Source organism: Wasmannia auropunctata, unplaced genomic scaffold (genome assembly GCF_000956235.1).
Source record: "Wasmannia auropunctata unplaced genomic scaffold, wasmannia.A_1.0 LD336033.1, whole genome shotgun sequence".
Lineage (NCBI taxonomy): Eukaryota > Metazoa > Arthropoda > Insecta > Hymenoptera > Formicidae > Wasmannia > Wasmannia auropunctata.
The window spans coordinates 404,600-424,474 of record NW_012026857.1 but is presented as its reverse complement, the minus strand read 5'-3'; the positions used below and the strand labels follow the sequence as shown (position 1 = coordinate 424,474).

At 41.8% G+C, this 19,875-nt stretch overlaps 3 protein-coding genes across 6 annotated transcripts; 1 reads left to right on the top strand and 2 right to left on the bottom strand.

The window, feature by feature from the left end:
- Window positions 1-323: 323 nt before the first annotated feature.
- Window positions 324-8,645, bottom strand: LOC105452326 (DNA topoisomerase 2). 3 transcript variants are annotated; one of them, XM_011693320.1, is made up of 23 exons: window positions 8,319-8,645; window positions 7,537-7,866; window positions 7,204-7,447; window positions 6,735-7,121; window positions 6,411-6,650; window positions 6,073-6,331; window positions 5,825-5,994; window positions 5,517-5,727; window positions 4,835-5,423; window positions 4,513-4,744; window positions 4,178-4,377; window positions 3,957-4,092; window positions 3,576-3,875; window positions 3,476-3,484; window positions 2,987-3,217; window positions 2,732-2,920; window positions 2,515-2,644; window positions 2,277-2,423; window positions 2,089-2,167; window positions 1,935-2,011; window positions 1,720-1,848; window positions 1,522-1,640; window positions 324-1,431 (listed from the first exon to the last, which is right to left on the bottom strand). In XM_011693320.1, the coding sequence occupies exons 2-23, from the start codon at window positions 7,839-7,841 to the stop codon at window positions 1,300-1,302; spliced, it is 4,515 nt and encodes a 1,504-aa protein (XP_011691622.1). In that variant the 5' UTR covers window positions 7,842-7,866; window positions 8,319-8,645; the 3' UTR covers window positions 324-1,299. The 3 variants fall into 3 exon arrangements, with proteins under 3 accessions (XP_011691622.1, XP_011691623.1, XP_011691624.1); XM_011693321.1 differs by lacking the exon at window positions 3,476-3,484; XM_011693322.1 differs by lacking the exon at window positions 3,476-3,484 and having other exon boundaries at window positions 2,277-2,420.
- A 715-nt stretch (window positions 8,646-9,360) lies between these two features.
- On the bottom strand, window positions 9,361-16,181 carry LOC105452325 (RNA-binding protein squid-like). Of its 2 annotated transcripts, XM_011693317.1 has the most exons (9): window positions 15,883-16,181; window positions 12,407-12,447; window positions 12,189-12,316; window positions 11,955-12,101; window positions 11,751-11,882; window positions 11,355-11,616; window positions 10,971-11,042; window positions 10,192-10,319; window positions 9,361-9,867 (listed from the first exon to the last, which is right to left on the bottom strand). In XM_011693317.1, the coding sequence occupies exons 1-8, from the start codon at window positions 16,023-16,025 to the stop codon at window positions 10,240-10,242; spliced, it is 1,005 nt and encodes a 334-aa protein (XP_011691619.1). In that variant the 5' UTR covers window positions 16,026-16,181; the 3' UTR covers window positions 9,361-9,867; window positions 10,192-10,239. The 2 variants fall into 2 exon arrangements, with proteins under 2 accessions (XP_011691619.1, XP_011691620.1); XM_011693318.1 differs by lacking the exon at window positions 10,971-11,042.
- Window positions 16,182-16,702: 521 nt separating this feature from the next.
- On the top strand, window positions 16,703-19,598 carry LOC105452324 (putative cyclin-dependent serine/threonine-protein kinase DDB_G0272797/DDB_G0274007). The gene is made up of 2 exons (XM_011693316.1): window positions 16,703-16,946; window positions 17,524-19,598. The coding sequence occupies exons 1-2, from the start codon at window positions 16,867-16,869 to the stop codon at window positions 18,212-18,214; spliced, it is 771 nt and encodes a 256-aa protein (XP_011691618.1). The 5' UTR covers window positions 16,703-16,866; the 3' UTR covers window positions 18,215-19,598.
- Window positions 19,599-19,875: the final 277 nt, after the last annotated feature.

The following is a 19,875-nucleotide window of genomic DNA, read 5'->3' as shown; positions in this document are numbered from 1 at the left end:
TACAGCCCTAGTTATACAATCGTGGCTCTCTCACAATCAGTTACCCGCGGTCACGCCGAGTCTGACTCTCGCTCAGCAGTCTAAAGTCTACAAAACCTTCTTTGTTACCTACAATGAGACACGAGCACGAAGCAAACTTACTTTATTCTACGTGTGGTCAGTATAAAGCTAGAAGTTAAAAAAAGAAAACGACCGACAGCTTCGCTTAAACCGATATCGAGCGCCGCATAAGTCTAAGATCCGTTCTATGTATATATGTATAATAGTTAGTTACCGCTGTATAATTTCTTTAGTCTTTAGACAACTTGAAAAAAAATCCATATTGTGACGTATGTAAAAATATATTTAAAAATTGTGTATATTTCATATTTTTCTTTCTTTTCATTTTACTACAAAACGTCCGTTTTCCGCGATCGACATATGCCTCTCTTTCTCTTTCTCTCTTTTCTGCTTTTTTTCTTTTTCCTCGAGTTTTATCGAATCATATCGTACAAATTATAAAGTTTCAATAGCGAGGAAAATAAAATATGATAACGATTGTGCGATAATTCGAGATCTGGAGAAGTGTTCCCTCGTTTTACGCGGTACTAATTATTAATCTATCTAGCACAGGCGGCGCCGGACATTTTCTTTGCAAGACAGGAGCGTGCCGTATAGTCCCCTCGGGCTTTTGAAAAGAAAAGTAACATGTAAACCGGAACACGTTGAGATTACATATCACAAATATAAACACAATATACATCGTACGTGCTAAAAGAAATTTTTCCGAAGAGACTTGCAATCATGTGACGAGATTTGTGTGAGTATTCCGAGCACACTCGAATACGTCCTGCAGCACTGTCTACAGCATCTTAATTTTACGAAATTTCACTCGTTCGCAACATTATGCTTAACTCGAGGATCAAAATTATGTACAACGTTGTACGGAGCGTTTCAGAAGAACGTGCCAGAGATCGAGCATCCGCGTTGTCCGCGATGTAAAATCTTCGAATGTTACTCAAGTAAAACAGAAAAATACACATTTTTAATTCCAAGTTATTTTCGCTCTCTTAAAATTATTCGCGGGACATTTTCGCATTCTGGCAGATCCTGTTCTGACGAAGCGCACCCCCACATAAAATTACAACTAATGTCACGACCAACAATCGGTGGGGACGAAATCTCCGAAATTCTCCAAATAAATTTGTGTACAACGTCCCTTCGCGATCCGTGAGTTTCGTCATCGCCTGCAGATCCACCATCAAACTGCATGAGTCAACTATAGTTGTCTGTGACATTTTTCAGGGTGCGCGACGATATTCAATCGGAATCGTCGCTGTCGTCCGACTTTAACGCATACGAGACAGGCTTCCGAGCTCTACCGGCAGGCTTCCGGGGCGGCGGCGAACCTTCTATCTCGTCGTCAGAATCTTCTGACTTCTTTTTCTTCTTCTATAAAAAAAAAAAATTAAATTAATGAAAAATTTTCACGATTACTCTTTTAATTATTATGCAAATATATCGACTAAAAAATGTACTTACAAGAGTTTGTTTAGTGGTAAATATGTCGTCCGTGTCAGAATCCTCGGATGATTTTGGTTTCTTCTTCTGCCTCTTCACTCCTTTGCCGCCACCGTTCTCGGCTTTCTTCTTCGCAGGTGCTGTAAACACAAGAGGTAAAACGATGATTACGAAACAGTTTTTTTATTTAGTCATACGAATCAGTTAAGCGCCAATTACCCTTTTTAGGCGGCGTAAATTTCATAGGAGAGTCTTCCCCGGATGAAAATACAGGTTTCTTCTCAGGCGAAGATTGCTGCTTCTCAGGAGAAAAGCCGACTAACGAATCGAAAAGTTCTTCTGAAGTCGCTGCAGGAGGATAAATAAATATTTAATGTCTTCCGTAATGCGCATCATTGTGTTGTTTAATTTAAATATATACCGTGTCTACTTACGTGTCGGTTGAGGCAGTTTCTTGATCGGTTTAATATTGTCGTCGGAATCGCTTAGCGTTACAGTGGGCTTCTTGGATCTAAAGAGGATACAGGATGAGAAACACAGCTCGAAGTAAGTCAATATGATATATATCAATATAGCAATTATACGTACGTTTGTTCCGAATCAGATGGGGGATCGAACACAACGTCACTGTCACTCGATTCCGAGCTCAGGTTATAATTCTTTTTGGCTGTTAAAAAAATTTAACAAATCGTAAAAGATTTCGAAAAACAAGACAGAATGTAATCTATTTAAAAATTTTTTTGGCACGAAAAAAAAAGATAAACAAAAGTTGATACCTGTGGCTCTACGAGACGACCGTTGTGGTAGTGGCGAAATGCTACCGAAATCGATGCGTTCATCGTCACTGTCCTCCGAGTCCTTATCTTTCTTCTTGGCTCCCTTCTTGAGCGGCTTAAATTGTAATGTTGTTTGCTTCATTCCTGCTGCACGAGAGCAAAAGAATTCGTCGTTAAAATATCCGTTGTAACATATGAATTAATTTATGAGGTAATTTACGAATTAAAATTTATCAACCTTTCTTCGTCGTTTTCTTTTCCAATTTTTCGGGAGAATTTCCAAGTCTGTTTTCGAGGGATTTAGCATTAGAATCGACTAAAGTATCGAACTCGTCTTTCTCCTCTATGGAGGCCAGCTCTTTCTTTACCTGATTCAGATGAAAATTGTCATTGATATAATAATGACATAAGTATAAATAAATAACTAAATATACAAATGAATTAGATGGACTTACTCTCGGCTTCTTTATGCCTTCTTTCTTATCCTTCGACACAATGTCAGCCTTTTCGATTTTTTTTTTCAGTTCGACGTCGATGATAGGCACTATTCGACGAGTGTATTCCGTCTTAGAATAGAATCTCGAGGGTGGTTTCTTCTCGGTCTGTTTTGATTTGATCTGTTCTTTTTGCTCCTTTTCTTCCAGCTACACGAAAATCGTAAAACAATTAGAAATCAAGTTAATTTTCTTTCGAAAAGCAAATCTTTATACCTTGTCTAATTCGGTCAACAGATTGTCGAGATCCTCTTTCCATAAAGACAACGGCGTGCGTGCTTGCAATCTCTTCAGCTCCGCTGTCTTCTCGTCCCGTTGACGCAACAGTTCATCCTTCTTTTCCTTCGTCAGGCTCCACATCGTCATTCCAAGAAGGTAGTCGAAATTCTCCTTCTCCATCGCGTTCGCGGTTGGAGTGGACTCCTCATCGTTGTCTGCAGCTTCTTCCTGTTTATTTGCGACAATTATTGGCAAAGTCACACACGTTTGTCGACACGATGGAAAAAAAGGCTTTTTACAAAGGCAACCACAATCCAAAGCTCAAATATATTTAACCGAAAGTTCTGCGCTTACTGTTGTTAAATAGCAAAGAGAGTTTCCGCTAAAAGATTTATCCATTGGAAAATGACCGTTTGTTAAAATACCTTCGTGTTACAGTGTCTACATTGGAAGTTTTACATACTATTTCTTTCTATAATAACTTACTTGATCCTCCTGACGTAGCAGAATAAATAAATTTCAATTAATAACTACGGGATTCTCCTTTGAATTTGCCGAAAATTTTAAAAAGCAAAAACTTGCTTACCAGCACTTGCTCTCTGTTCTGCGACAGTTTCCAAGCCACCACCGGATCGGACTCGTAATTGCTTCTGACCAATTCCGCTATCATGTCCTTCTTCTTCTTGTTCTCTATCACTAGAGTGCCGTCGCACTTCTCGATGATGAAGCGCGCCTGATTCGCCAGCTTTGAAGCTTCCGCTTTCAACACTCCTTCCAGATAATCTTTCCTCTTGTGATACGCGTCAAATCGTACTTTATAGAATCCCTTCAATATCTGCACCACGCTGTCGTATTTGTTCAAGCATTGATTTTCATCAAATGCACACTGCGCAAAAAGATTGCATTAACGAATTTCCGCTTCACTTGCGATTACCGTACTGTATCAATATTTTCTCTGGCATCTTACCATAGACGTTATAGTCATCGTTGTCTGAAGTTTAAACGCTTTATGAAGACCGTCTCTTTCCAGCTCCAATAATTTGTCACGATTCATCATTACTATAAAGTGTACCGCCGTATCTGTGTTGTACTCTTTGTAATCCCTACGATAAAATGAATATTCTTGAAATTGACAGAAAATTTCCATACACACAAAAATCTTATCTATTCGTCAATTATAATACTTACGTAATGATAGCCGGCGTTTTATCACTTCCATGTAACATAGGTTCTAGCACAGTTTCCTTGTAAGTTTGCGTCCACGTACCAATCGGAAGTTCAGTGATCTCCACCTTATCGGGTCCGATCACCGATATCTCCCCGCTTATAACGTAACGGAAATCTCCACAGCTCTCCACGACGCCTTTGAAATTTTTGTAATACGGTATCTAAACAAATTGCAATTACGCGATTATAAAATTTGTAGACAACAATTCGATATTTTCATAAAATATTCTGCATAATTGTGTCAAATATAAAGTATCGATAAAGTTATCAAATTCATTTCCTAGATAATTTAATACCATTGGCTTCGGATCCGCGCCGTCCATCATCCTATGTAAATTCTCGATTATCTCTCGCGGATTGTAGTTCGGTATCTTCGTCATCCATCCGGTACCGATACCGTCGGCACCGTTCACCAATACCATGGGAATCACGGGTATGTAGAAGACAGGTTCAATTCTCTGATTGTCGTCGTACTCGTGTTTCAGCAGGGGATCGTCATGTTTGTGAAATATATACCTTGCCAGAGGACTATGAAAAAAAAAGGAGACAGTCATGCAGAAAAATGTATACAACTTCTTCTTCTGTAGATATCTATATTGTAGTAAAATGGCAAAATACCTGAGCATCGTGAAAATGTATCTCGGACTGGCGGCGTCCTTTCCGCCAGAAAGTCTTGTACCGAACTGACCGATGGGCTGCAACAGATTAATGTTGTTGCTGCCCACGAAATTCTGCGCGAGATTGATTATGGTCGCCATCAGGGACGTCTCGCCGTGATGGTAAGCCGAATGCTCGGCGACCGAGCCCGCCAACTGTGCGACCTTCACCTCGCGTTTGTCGTTGCGCTTCAAACAGGTGAACATTACTTTCCTCTGTCCCGGCTTGAAGCCGTCCATCATGTTCGGGATGGATCTCACGTTATCGTAATTGCTGTACAGCACCAGTTCGACGTTGATAAAATCCGAGAAGGAGACGGTGCGCGTGTCCTTCTCGTAGAGATAACGCTCGCCGAGGCCAATCTCCTTTCGCCTCTTTGTTTCGTTCATGTGATTCGTCAGCCAGTCTTTACGCTGGTCAACGCATTTCTTGCTGAACGCCATGATGATGTTCTGATCGTCCTGGTCGCCCTCGTATCGGAAGCGTATCCTGTGTCTGGCCATATTCTCGAAGTACTCCTTCGCCTCCTTGGCGGTCGAAGTACCCAAACCTATGTAAATCCGTAAAAAAAGATCTCGTTAAATGAATCTTTTATGAATATTGTAATCCATAAAAGGCGGGAAATAGATTTCTAAGTAAACACCTTTGTAGTATTTGATCTTATACGTGTGAAAGTTTTCCGTTTCCTTCTTCCACGCATCGAATTCCGGCAGAGAAAAGAAAGATAAAACTTGGCTGCCCTTAGAGGCCTTCACGATAGGCGTAATAAATTCCTCCACGAAGTTCAGCTTCAACAACGACGGCCAGTTGTGGTGAATGAAATTGATCAACAGACCTTTGATATGTGAACCGTCCTAAATCAAAATTTAATCAAAAATAATTATTATAAATATATAATATGCAATTATATATATATATATATATATATATAGTCTATGCAAAAAATCTAACCTGATCCTGATCAGTCATGATCATCATCTTTCCGTAGCGCAACGTCTTCAAATCGTCTCGAGTCTCGTATTTCTTCTTATATTGAAGACCAAGGATTTTTATCAAATTATTGATTTCAGCATTCTCCAAGATCTGCTTGTGGGTAGCTTCCCGTACGTTTAACATTTTACCTACGATCAAATCACGATTGATTAGTATTCATCGTCGCATTAAAAATCTAGCTATTTTCCTCAGTAAAACAAATTCACCTCTCAATGGAAATATGCCATATTTATCTCTGCCTATGGAAGCGATACCGGACACAGCCATTGTTTTGGCTGAGTCTCCCTCAGTCAATATGAGCGTACATTCCAGCGATTTTGCAGTTCCCGCGTCATTGGCGTCCTCTAACTTGGGTATACCGTGAAGCTTCCTTTGCTTTGATTTGGGACCCAACTTCTCGAGTTGACTGTCAGCTTTGAACTTCGCCCAGGATAATACTGCTTCCACAACACCGATTTTCGTGATCTGCAAATCGAGCATTGAAAAGAATGGTCAAACGCGCACACGAAGACAAACGAACTTTGATATAAATATTTCTACTTACCGAGGTGATAAACTTATCAGTTAGTGTACATTTAGAGCCGAAGCTTTTCGGCTGCAGAGTCATATTCTCCTTGGTTTGCGAGTCGAAGGAGGGATTGTTGATGAGACAGTTGACGAATATCCACAAGTGATTCTTAATTTGAAACGGTTTAATGGCCATTCCGGATTTATTCTTCTTCTTCAACGTTTCAATCAATTGCTTGACTATTAATTCTGTCACGTGATCGACGTGTCTGCCGCCCTATTGACATTCAGCGAATTTAAATATTTAGAGAAATCTTTTATACTTTGTAGGAAATTAGCTGCCCACAGCTGATCATCTTACCTTCGTCGTCGCGATACTATTTACAAAGGACATTTGCTGATATCCTTTATCAGACAAAGTGAGGGCCACTTCCCAACGTGGACCACAACACTCGTACACGACTTTCAACGGATTACCGACGTCGTCTTCCTTCCCTTTGATGTAGAAGTCAACGTAATCCTTAAAATTCTTCACTGGTACGCGAGTGCCATTCAGATAAACTTTAACGCCCTTCGAGGAGGCGGCTACGTCGTACGCTCTTCGAGTCATTAGAGAAACAATATCCTCATCGAGAGATTGCATTTTGAACTTTGTCAAGTCCGGGGAAAATGTAACCTTTGTGAAATCATCCCCGAAATACTCTTTAATTCTAGGCTCACTGGCCTTTCCCATATTATTGCCCCATGTCTGTAAAAGAGAAAATTATAATATATAATAGAAAATTATAACCAAGAGAGATAGAATCACAGATTGATATCAATGTACTCACTTGTTTTAAGCATTTCTTGTATTCCTTCGTCGCTGTCTCGACGGTAAAACGGTGACTGAAAATGTTACACAACTTGGCACCGTAACCATTTCTACCACCGGTCACTTTCTCCTCTTCGTCGTCGTAATTCGACGACGTTAAAAGGTGACCGAATATCATGGTAGGTACATACATGTTTTCTTCCTTGTGTATTACCACAGGGATGCCTTTGCCATTGTTCCATACAGAAATGGTGTTGTTCTCCCTATAATAGTATAGTATTTAATTAACGACTGTACAATTTACTGCAAATTTCTTGAGAATTTTGAAATGCATTTTTTTTAAATTACTCACGAATCGATGTCGATCTTGATCGCATCCATCTTCGGATCACGTTGCTTGTTATCGGCGGCGTTCACCAGGATCTCATCAAAAATTTTATACAATCCTGGAACGTATTTTATATCCCTCTGCACCATCATATCCTTCTCCTTATCAAAGACCCACATCATTTCCGTTATCGGCTCCACAGATCCGATGTAGGTATCGGGTCGGAGCAGAATGTGCTCCAATTGCGACTTCTTTTGATAGACGGCCTCAATGGTCTTCTGCTTGGCCGACTTGCCCTCGCCGGCCCCATTTTCCATGCCCGCACTCATTTTGGGACGATGTGGTTTTAAATATCTATAGATCAACAAAATAGATGTTACACGCATAGAGAGATACAAACGCCTAATACGAGAATATAGAATAAAAAAAAAGGGCATTGTAAACAGCCCTGCTTCTGCGAAAACCGTCACAGACTCTATCCGTGTCTTAACTGTTTTAATTCGCGAGATCCGATCTAGACACGCGGACGCCTAGCTCCGGGGGAGGGGGAGAGTATTTTCCTTCCGTCCAGGACGGAAGCTATTACCGCAGGTGCAGGCGTCCACGTTGCAGGGAGTTTTGAAAACTATGGCGGGAAAGGGCAGTCATCTAATTGGCGCGATTTCGAGGGAGACCGACGAGGCCAGTCGTTTGTCTCGGGGATGGGAACACCTGTCCTCCACCTTCGCCACCCGTTACGCGCGGTGGGTCGTCGCGGACTGCCGCGGACCCGGCGCGAGCGGCCCGCGCGGGCGTGCGTCGCGTACCTTCAGTGATCGCGCCTCGGCGTCGTCGTGAATGCGTCGCTGGTCGGTTTGGCGTCGGTTGCTTCTAGAACCGCAGCACCTCCATTCGCGGGGCCGCAAGCGCCAATTATTGGCATATCACACTCAGGCGCGCGAAGCGGCCGTCTTCGCCTCGGACGCGCGTCGTGCCGATCGATTCGGCCGTTACTCGCGAGGGGAACTCGTCAATCGTATACACCACACTCCGCACCTACGCGTCTATACACCGCGTCGGTCCCACGTTCCGCTGCTGCTCGTGCTCGCTTCGCGCTACTCGGCTAACGGCTTGCTTCTGAAGACAGTGCTGCTAACCACGCCGCCGACCGCGCGCGCGCGCCGTAACCTTCTGCCCGGCCCACAGCGCCGCGGTTGCACGTCGGAGTCGTCCGTCCGGACAAGTCGGAAGATCTCCGAGGTCTCTAGGGGCTTTCGTGGGGAAATCAGAGAATACTCACCGTCGGTAAACGGCCAATGCATGCTCATCTACGCAGGGTCGACTCAACGATCAATTTTATATGTACTTGAAATCAAAAGTCGGAGTACCAGAGAATTATTTTTGTTCCGCAAAGGATCTGAAGATTGTTTTCTGCCACTATGCAACGAAAATTTTTGCGAACATTCGTACCAGAGAATTATTTTTCCAGAGAAGGATCTGAAGATTGTTTTCTGCCACTATGCAACGAAAATTTTTGCGAACATTCGTGAGACGAAAAATTCCAAGTTAATTCAAAGACCGAATATTAAATTTCTAAACTCAATTGCTTAATATAAAGTAAAAATTCGCTTCTAATTCGTTAAATTATTTATCGTACAACGAAAAGTTAGTAAGTTTTGTCTTCGTGTATTGATAAAATACTGCAAAAAAATATCATTCAAGTCAATCGCAAATAGAGTTAAAATTGTTTATCGTCGATCGCCTTACCCAATCTCTAATCTCTAAGTATAACGGGGACGAGATATTATTAGATATTATATAGGACAGGATTAGGTATTCAAATTAATGGGAATAATTCTGGATGCGCAATTCCTCAATAACGACGCATTTTTCTCACGAGGCACGTGTTTTGTCGTGCTTACATTGTATCTTTATACAACTATTCTTATTCCATTATCTATCATACGGCATTACTTTTTTTTTCTTGCAAGATTGTTATACTGTTGGATACTTCACTGCTTTGTTCGGTATTACATTCAAAAATCTGTCGATGGTTTTTATATGCTTGCTTTTCTACCGAAGAAAACGCACTATTAAAAAGGAGAGAGAGAAATGAGACACAAGCTCCATTACTACAAACGGCAGAAAGGAAAGCATATAGACGCGGGATAATAAATCGGAGGTTAAATACAAAAATGAAATCACTACTGCTGTTCTTCGGTCTCGTGGTTTTTTTTTTCGGTGATTGGATTTTTCGTAGCAGCAGCTGTCCACAATGTTGAAAAATTGTCGAAATTCTTGCTAGGGGAGGGGGGCGCGGCTTAATGGAATGATGATTGGACGAATGAAGAGATCGGTAGTAGTGAGGAAGAGTACCTGTGAAAAAAAATCAAGTAGTCCTAAGTGTGTTGTGCATGTGTATATGCGTGCCGTGTATTTGTAATTTACATATCATGTTGTAAAATATATTCATTGGATGGCTGTCAAATTGAATTAACAAAAGAAAAAAAAATGAAAACCGGAACTCTTGATTTAAATTATAACGTTGCGCTTCCACAAAGAGATAATATAGATACATTAATGATGATAATTAACAAATGAACAAAAAAAAAGATATTCAAAGAGATTGCCGCTACATGTTTCTTGAGTCAAAAACGACGCGAGAATGACCGCGAGTTTCAATTGTGGGCGGCAACTCACCAGCGGTTACAACGCGAATTGCACTGCGTTCGCGAGTGAGGATTTTCGTTAGTACGGCTGGTGCCTCTGATTTTGACGACCACCACCACCACCACCTCCTCTCTGCTTGCCGCCGTAGCCTGAGCCACCTGCAACAACGCCGAACACTGTACCGTTAGTCTTATTTCATCTCTCTACGAGCGCAAGTCTGCAGCTACAATTATACAAATATAATTACACGAGATAATGAACGTATAGAAATAGATTGATTACTCTTATGACGTAACGCACGCACATGTTCGGTAAAGAATACACTACGCTACTAACAACAACCAAGTACTACGGAAGAGGATATCTACTGATAATAAATGTAAGAACAAAGAGGCTACAGGCTGAGGTAGTAAGCTGCATACTATTCGGATTCCATGTCTCTTCCTTTTGATACGCATCTCTCTGGGATTCTAGTAATTCTCTCCTCGGTTTCTCTTATTGTTATTACAACAACATGATTAAGCAACATGAATTTGTAAGCAAAAAAATGACAAAAGCAAGACAAATAAAATTTCCCTTTATTTTTAACGGATATTTCTACAGCCAAGATTAATCGAAATTTACGTCGAGATTATATTTTATCAGACTGTAAGTCTAGGAGGTTAAGTTTGCTCTCGTTGCAATCAATGGGTTACAAGGATGGGTGCAATTCTAGCGGTGGCAAAAGCTAAATATAACAGAGAGAAAAAGAGAGCAAAATACAAAATGATGGGTAGTAAAAGTATATCAAGGAACGCTGTAATGCGTACCTTTACCGCGTACACCACCGCGACCGCCCGCGTAGCCACCTTCGTAATTACCACCGCCATAGCCATAGCCATCTGCGTTTCATGAAACACATGGTACAATGGAGTCAGTATCCGCACGTATCATCGAGATTTCAATGCATTGCATGTATTAAAAAAAATAAAAAAAAATAAACATCGCGACTGTGTAAAAAAAAACCGGCCAATTCGAAGAGCGAAATTTTGGAAAAAAAAAATGCAAGGATACTCTCCGAAGATCGCCAGGATACTGACCATTTTTCATGACAGAAAAAAAGTACCTCACCCATTGAGACATTGCTTAAAATTCACAAATTCGATTTACTATATCGGCTATATATGGTAAAAAGAGAAACAAAGGATAATCACCACCATATCCGCTGTAATCATAACCACCGTAACCGCCGTAACCGCCGCCGTAGTAATCGTATCCACCGTAACCGTCGTACCCACCGCCGTAGCCGCCTTGTCCGTAGCCACCGCCATAACCGCCTCCGTAGCCCTGTCCCCAACCACCTTGTCCGCCGAATCCGCGACCCCGACCGCCACGGGCACCTCTACCTCGGCCCATCATCCCGCCACGCATACCGCCCATCCCATCCAATTTAGGCGTCGCCTTCTTTACATCCACCTGTCAAACAAACAAAAAATCCGAAATCGATAAGAACGATTGCATTCGTTGATTCATGAATTTTGTAGGAGTTGAAACTTTGTAAGTTTAATAACTCCTCTCGTTGATCTAGACGAAAGACCGACGAAACTTACAGCTTTTCCATTGATAGTCTGTTTGGGCGTCTTGAGAAGTTCGTTGACCACTTGCTCGGATTCAAACGTAATGAAGCAGAAACCTTTCCTTTGGTTCTTTGTCTTATCAAACGGCATCTCTACCTCGACGATCTGGAAGTGAAATTATACGATGACTCCTCTTTCCTTCAATTCATTTCTCTTTGTATCCGTTCCCATATTTACATTTCCAAATTGTGAAAAAAACTTCTTGATATCGTCGTCGGAAAGTTCCGTCGAGAGGCCACCGACGAAGATCTTTCCGTGCCTGGCTTTCGCTTTCTTAGGATCGACTTTTTTGTTGTTGATAACATGATCACCGGCTGACATGATCTGCAAGAAATCATTGGATCCGTTTCACAGCGCGCTTTAAACTTTTCGCTTTAATAATTACCGATTAAAGGGAAAGGAAGAAATTACCTTGTCGAGAGCTTCTGCCTTGGCAAAGACAATGAAGGCGAAACCTCTCGATCTTCCTGTGTTAGGATCTGTTTTGACATTAATACTCTCAATGTCGCCATATGTGCTAAAGTGTTCTCGTAATTCCTCTGAAACAGATTGAAATAAAGATCCATGATTTCCGGAATGCAACTTATTGACGATTGCAAATCACTAAGAGTAAAATCAAGGGTACTCACTGTCAGTAGTTTCCCAGCTCAAGCCACCGACAAATAATTTCCTGTAAACAATAAGCAGAAATAAAATTTTTAAGTAAATGTAATGGAGAATAACGCGTTTTGCCGCCCTAACTTTCCAACCGCTATCGCGGTGCTATACTATAAAACTGCGGTAGTATTACTTGAAATTTTATAGGCACACAACGTTATTAAAAGATAAACGAAAGAGAGAAATAGAAATTGAGTGTGCCTATCAATCATAGAGTCCTGATTACTTCCGGTCAACCTGCAAAGCAATGGAACTAATTTATTTTACCAAAGAAAGAACAGAGAGATCTTTTTATAGATGTTAAATTAAATTAATTGCTTCTACATGAATTTAATGTCGATTTATTAATGTCATTCCTGTGCAAATCAAAGTCGTAACTACAATTTAACAGAGTGCAATTGATGATCCATGACGCTATCTGGAAAAGGCACTGCAAAAAGTTACGTGGTATTTATTTATTATTATTTAAACAAGCACACGACAACCGCTCGTGTTTCCAAATGCAGGAAATAGGAATTCCAATTGCAGCGACACACACACACACACAATGTAGGTGTTGCCCTACATTGTAAGATTTGGAAAAATAAACACGTTCCTTGCGTCTGAGACTGAACAAGGCTTGTTATTACTTGAACAAGAGAGAGATTAAAAAAGTTTACAAGATAATACCATCCCTAGAACAAATGAACTTTTTATCAAGTTAAAATGTATTATTGTTATTGTACAAATTACATACGCAGTTGCTACGCGAGATAGCGTAGTAAAATTGAAGTTACGGAGAGACGGCGATATTGCGCACCACGTAGGTCAACTCGGATTTGAACACCATATACAACAAGAGTTTCGTGAAAAAAAATATTAAAGGAAAAGTTTTAGAAAAAAAAAAGTACATATGCATATGTGTATATATGTGTGTGAGTGTAGTAGAAAAAAAACGCATTCAAAGAAAGCAAAGTACTCTGTTTACAACGATGATCCAAATAAGCTACACGACTCCAGTTGAGATACGGCTGCCCCTAAAGAAAATACAAACAAACTTCTCTACAGTTACAAAAAATCCCGATTATTAATTGGCCCAAAATTAGTGGCATGTGGTAGATCGTACTGCAACTCTATATTGGAAAAGCTAAAAATTAATTTCCACATTACAACATTATTAACATTATTTGGTCATTGCACGATTTTGCTTTTATTTTTGCTCTTATCACTCTCATTCTTTGCTTTTTTTTTTATTGGACTTCTTTTTAAACAACATTATTGTGCATTACATCAGACACTCGTACGCATACATATATATTATATTATATAGATATTTTATCTTACAGTTTCGTCAAGAAGGCTTACACATTACATACGATACTTGTCTCGAGTCTCGAGAGAGGATGCACTTTTTCATAGACTTTTTTTTTTCATATTCAAATAACAAGCTGCAATATGTACACATTTTTGCTGTTTTTCTATCTTTTCCTTAAAACCTTGCTTTTTTTTTATCCGGCGGATGTAAAGTCTGTACTTAGATACGTTTATATATGTCGTTTTCATATATCATCTATTGTTGATGATAAATACCATGGGTACCAGTCTCTCGCCGGTATCTGTTGTCAGGTCAGGTCACAGTTAGCCGGTTGCAAGCAGCCCGCCATAATCGCACTGGGACGTTTTGCCACCTGCAGACCAAGTCACAGAAACTGCGTTAATGGCGTTCCGGAGCCTACTGGAGATGTTTTGCATTGACCCTAGTGTCTCTGTGCATTTTGCTCATGCCCAAATAATCCAAATATATCACACTCGAATCAGCGGAAATTACTCTAACTCTGTAAACACTTTATGCAGCAGGTAAAGTACGCTCGCGTGTCGCCTGGCGACACACGTTTTATTTTTCGATCTCAAGTTAAACATTTAACTCGACTTGACTCCAGCACTTTTTTTTTCGTATGTCGTGACGTAACATGGATGGAACTTGAGAACTCGATGCTCGATCGCTCACAATAATTTCGGACCCCAAATAGCTCGCATTTCACGAAGCGTCTCACTTTTTCAATTCGGACAGATCCCAGACAATTGCGCATTTGCGGACGGATTTGTCAATCGTTTCGAGGCAAATGACTTAAATCATGAATTTTTGACCGTAAACTGTACTGTGAATAAGAAAAGGTTGAGACTCGTAACTCGACTCACAAACGTGGATTTCAAAATTATACTCTATAAAAAAAAATATAAGAAATACAGTTACAAGTGTTATTTCTTACAGAATATATATATATATATAAGTAGATCTACATATACATACAAACTCTTTTATCAATGATGAATTGTGACTGCCCTCCGTTAATTATAGGACTAGAAGAAAGTTAATCGGCTAAGTGAGAACAGAAAGAAGAGAATTTTTTTTACAAAAAAAAGTTAGAAAGCTTGAAAAAAAAGATGGACACATACCTCATAATAAGTAATACAACACATGTGTAATTGTAATCACAGCAGTAATGAGTATATAATTATATATTTACCTTATTTTTACATTCGTGTAAACGAGCGATACAAAGAATAAATATTATATGTCTCAAACAGGATTTACTACGAGTGCATATCGGTATGGACGCAGTAAAAAATTGTACAACTCACATTTGTTTATATCTTTGCATATAAAAATAATCTAACTTGTAAACATTCGTGCGATAACACAGGGGGGTAACCGAGCTCCGAAAAGTGACGTCAGATCTGTCGTGCCCCGCGTATTCTTTCTCTCTCTCTCTCTTTGCGCTCCTAAACGACGCGCGAGCATGAACGACGTTATCGCAACGGGAAGAAACGAGCGGGGGTGGGGGGGAGGAGTCAAGGGGTGGCGGGAGGGAAATAAATAAAGCGGCAAAAAATCGAACGTGAGCGTGGGAACAACGTGCGAAACACGCGACGCGAGCAATCTCTTCGCCGAAAACGGGGAGGAGGGGAGGCGCGGCGGCGGCGGCGTGAGAGAAAGAAAAGGAGAGAAAAAAAAAGACGCGTCCAAGCTGCGGCACAACAATAACGTAACTCCGCGTACGTGTATACATACGCGGGGCCGCGGCCGGCCGGGCGACGAAAAAAGAAGCGTACCGGCGAGCGCGTCGCGGCCGAGCGACGCGGGACGGTCGCGCGGGCGGGCGATCGGCCGCCGGAGCGCGGCCGATGCGCGCGGATTACGTTTTCGGCGGCCGCGAATCGGCGGCCCATCGGCCATTTTGTCGCCGAGCTCCGTGTCGGCGCAGCGAGACCGCCGCCGCGCGAGGGACGCCGAACGATTTCGCGGGAAAACGCCTCGGCCGGGTCGCGATCGCGGATTCCCCGGCCGATTCGCTGGCCGGGATGCGTCGGGCGCCGCGCGGGCCGTGCCCGTGGCCCGCGGGCAGGGTCGCCGGGCAAGAGCGGCCTCGAGGGGCCGGGGTGGGCGCGAACGGAGAGAGAGCCTTACCTGTCCTCCTGCGAGTCCTGGCCATTCTCCACGGCGTCCCCGCCGCCACCGCCGGTACCGCCGCTCTCGGCCTCGCCGTTCTTCTCGAAATTTTGCTCCGCCACGTCGTCACTGAAGTCCTTGTTTTCTTGCTGATCCGCCATTGTTTACAGCCGCAGTTTACCGCGCACTCGCCGCGTCAACGATATACGAGGGAAGATCGGGAAGATAGAAAATAATCACAATCGCACTTATATCGGTGGACGACTACGGCGAGACGGATCCGCACGGCAAGAGGGAGGGAGAGTCGACCGAGCGGAACGTCCACGTCGGGTTCTTCTGAGAACGCCGGACCGACCCGCTCCCTGCCGGGGAGAACGCGGAAACTGCGTTGGACCAATTGGACGCGCTCGACCAATCGGTACCGAGAATCCTTCGCGGACAGATTTCCTCTCGTCCCGCGTGTCTCTCGGTGAATTTTGAGCGCGATCGAAGAGCTGAACTCCGATTAATCTAATCGACGATTAACTTATCGAGCCTGTATTATTTCATTAAATTCCACCGATGTATATATTAACCTCGATTAAACCGAAAAAATTGATTTTCGCCGTTTAATACGTGGGAAGAAAACTTAGATTACGGACAACAAATTACACAGCTGGGAATTTTGAGATAAAACAAAGAGCTTGCACTTGAGTAAAACAATTAATTATATATATATCGTTTACGTATAATTATCGCACGTTGATATGCCCTTGACAAAATGACTGATCCGCCGATACGCGACATCGGTCGCACGGCACGACACTTCCGCGGCGCGTCGTCAGATGACGCTACCTGCGACGCTACGTCGCGAATTCATCGACGACGACGCCGTGACAAAGGTTTGCTGGCCCCCCTGTGGTCAGCGTCTGGTCGGGGCCTCGCGCGATGATTAGATTAATTAGCTCGTACGGTTAGGATCGTCTAGTTTGTAAGAATCGACTGAGTTACAAATTCGTTATTATGGCTTCCTTGGTCGCGGATTACGGGACCTCCTCCGGTTCGGATGGCGAGACCGACGATGACGTTTCGGATATTAATGCGTAAGTTTTGGCCATTGCGTACAAAACCGCCCTCCGATCGCTTCTCTGTGCCCTAGTTTCCCCTCTTTTTTTTTCTTCTTCGCGCTCCGCGAACGCGCGATTCCGCTCCAGTTTTAATCTTCCGTGAAACGCACACACGGATGCTCGTAAATATTTCCACCTCACGGAGCTCGCGCATCTGTTAATATAAAACGAGTAGAGACATCCGAGTTTGACAGATCGTGCGAACGCGTGATTCCGCTCCAGTTTTAATCCTCCGTGAAACGCGCACCCGGTGCTCGTAAATATTTTCACCTAACGGACTAACGGAGCTCGCATCTGTCAAATTAAATTGTACAACAAGAGACATCAGAGTTTGACAGATCCATGATTCATGCTTGCATCATGGAACGCGCGAGATTTGTTACATTAAGGATTAAGGAATGCAGTCGCAAGTTCCCTCAATACTATAATGACAGTATATATTATAAATTTGAAAGATGTATTTTGCTAAGCATCTATTTTAAGTTCAGCAATCGGTATATATACGTACAGAATACGGCTTGTTCTTTGTAATCTGATATTGCCTCACCGTTAGCTTTAAGGGTGAGGAGAAGGTGGAGTCGGAGGACAGGGAGGAGGATGAGGAAGAGGGGTTTAATAAGGAGGATAATAACACGGCTAACGGTGGACACATGAGAGTAAACGAAACAGCAGCTTCCAAAGAAAAGCTTCCATTGCCCACGCCGGATTTCAACGGCGCGTCCACGTTGACGAGGACCTCGGTATTCCTTAACCCGTTCGTCGAGGCGGAGCGGGCGAAAAGCGCGATCCTGGAGAAGCACGTGAAGATGACGCCCACGCTGGACGACACGAAGATGATAAACGGCCGCAAGATCTGCTGGAACTATCGGAAGGGCCGCTGCCGCTTCGGCCACAATTGCACCTTCGCCCACGACTCGGATCTGCATCGCAGCGCGGCCGAATTGGAGGCCTTGCGAACGCCACAGGAGACGCTAGTCTGTCAAACTCGGTATAACGGGCAGCAGCAGCAACAGCAACAGCAACAGCAGCAGCAGCAGCAGCAGCAGCAGCTGCTGCTGCTGCAGCAGATACCGCCGCCCGCAAACGACGACGAGAACGAAGTGGATCAGGAAAATAATCAGACAGCGAACAGAAAGCGTAAGAAAAGGCCCGGCCTGTGCCAATTGTTGCTTCCGAGTAAGAAAGTCTATAAGCAGTTCAAAGCGCAACAACAGCAGCAGCAGCAACAAACCAAAACTAGATGAATACTATTTCTTCGTTTGGCAGTAGGAGTTTAGTAGTAGGAGAGAATTAAATTGTCTTCTAGCCGAGTCGTACTTTTTGGCAAATCGGCAAGTACGCGCAATTTTCCCGCAGCATAATACTAAACAGATCGTACAGATGAACCTTTTGATGAAAATGATAAAGAAAAGGGATTAAAAAAATAATAATAATTCGAAAGAAATTTCAAAAGGTAGAAATTATGACGAAGTAAATCAAAATTAAGGAGAAAGAAAAAAGATCATTATGTGAATAATTTTAAATTCGCTCTAGTATTACGCTTTCAAGAATCGAAGTTTTTTTTATCAAAGAGGAATCCGTAAGCCGATGAGAGACTCGCGTATCTCGTCTAAGATTTAGATTAATTGAAACGATTGCGTGAACAAAATCGACATAGATGTATTATAAAGGAAAAAGGAGGGATTTCAACTTATGCTTCCATTGTGAACAAACGTATGATGTGTAGAGTAGGAACTTTATTTGAGAAACTTTTGTTCTCATTGAAAAAATTCTCGCACAAAAGACGATGCATGCGGGCGCGTGTGCAACCTTCGTGAGATTCTTCGTCTTTTGTGAACGCTACGAACGCGTAGGACATGTCTTCTCGTTATCTTGTTTTCCCATGTTTCATTATTGGAGCTCCAGTTATTTGCTAAATACTTACTAATACTGTTCGTGAGAATACCAAAAATAACGTTCCACATAATAGAATCCGTACACGGAATATATATTGTAATAACACGCGAAGATATTACGACGAATTTGGAGTACGTTCCCCCCCTCTCCTCCCCGATTCCGTATTTCTTCATTTCCACGTACGAAGAAACATCCTATATATACCTGACCTGACAACAATACTTCCATTTTCTGTGAATTTAGGATTAATCCAGTTATTTAATTACATCCCTCTTTTTTATAAGATATAAATTGTTTGTTTTACATTTCCTTATATACTGCGATCGATACGAGACAAATTCGGTACTCTAAGTCAGATGTAATTACAATATCTGTAGATACGATGGAAAAGTCATTTACTAATACATTAATCTTTCTAACGAGGAAGTATAATTACGATGATAGATCGTTACGATAATGGATAGAAACGAAATAGAAGGATCATTGACAAACTAGATGTTTACCCAACTTTATCCACCTCTAGTGGTTAAACAGTGGTTGAACAGTGTTTTACTAACACGTTAATTGTCTGTTGAAGAAGAAGAAAATAAAAGCAATTATAATAGATCAAAATAGAAGCAGTGAAAAACAAGGATTTATGTAAACTGATTTATGTAACTCAAAAAAAAAGAGGCTCCTCGTTTCCGAGGATTTCTAACAGGTTGCCAATAAATGATTCAGCTGTGCTGAAACAATGCCTTGCTTAATTTGTATTTTCCTCTATAGCCAGTATACTAATAAAATATATGTAATAAAAAAAGCACGTATAAATTTTAGAAGACTGCCATAGTTTAAAAAAAGCAAATATTTCAAGTTTATTTAATTAATTACAAAAAAAATAGAAAAATATAGAAATACGAATACAAAGATATAGAAATTAATAAAAATACATTTTTTTAATTTTTCACATTTAAACTTATTTTTCGAAACATCTGGAAACCTTCCTAAATGAAATTTTATCCAGAAATTA

Coding starts and splice junctions, on each gene's coding strand:
- LOC105452326 (XM_011693320.1), bottom strand. CDS start 7,841: ATGAGTGCGGGCATGGAAAATGGGGCCGGCGAGGGCAAGTCGGCCAAG. Junction 4,745..4,834: donor TACATTTTCACGATGCTCAG/GTATTTTGCCAT, acceptor TTTTTTTCATAG/TCCTCTGGCAAGGTATATAT. Junction 4,378..4,512: donor GCGCGGATCCGAAGCCAATG/GTATTAAATTAT, acceptor CAATTTGTTTAG/ATACCGTATTACAAAAATTT.
- LOC105452325 (XM_011693317.1), bottom strand. CDS start 16,025: ATGGCGGATCAGCAAGAAAACAAGGACTTCAGTGACGACGTGGCGGAG. Junction 11,883..11,954: donor TTTTTTCACAATTTGGAAAT/GTAAATATGGGA, acceptor TTTCACTTCCAG/ATCGTCGAGGTAGAGATGCC. Junction 10,320..10,970: donor CGGTGGTGTACGCGGTAAAG/GTACGCATTACA, acceptor GCGTTGTTGCAG/GTGGCTCAGGCTACGGCGGC.
- LOC105452324 (XM_011693316.1), top strand. CDS start 16,867: ATGGCTTCCTTGGTCGCGGATTACGGGACCTCCTCCGGTTCGGATGGC. Junction 16,947..17,523: donor GACGTTTCGGATATTAATGC/GTAAGTTTTGGC, acceptor CCTCACCGTTAG/CTTTAAGGGTGAGGAGAAGG.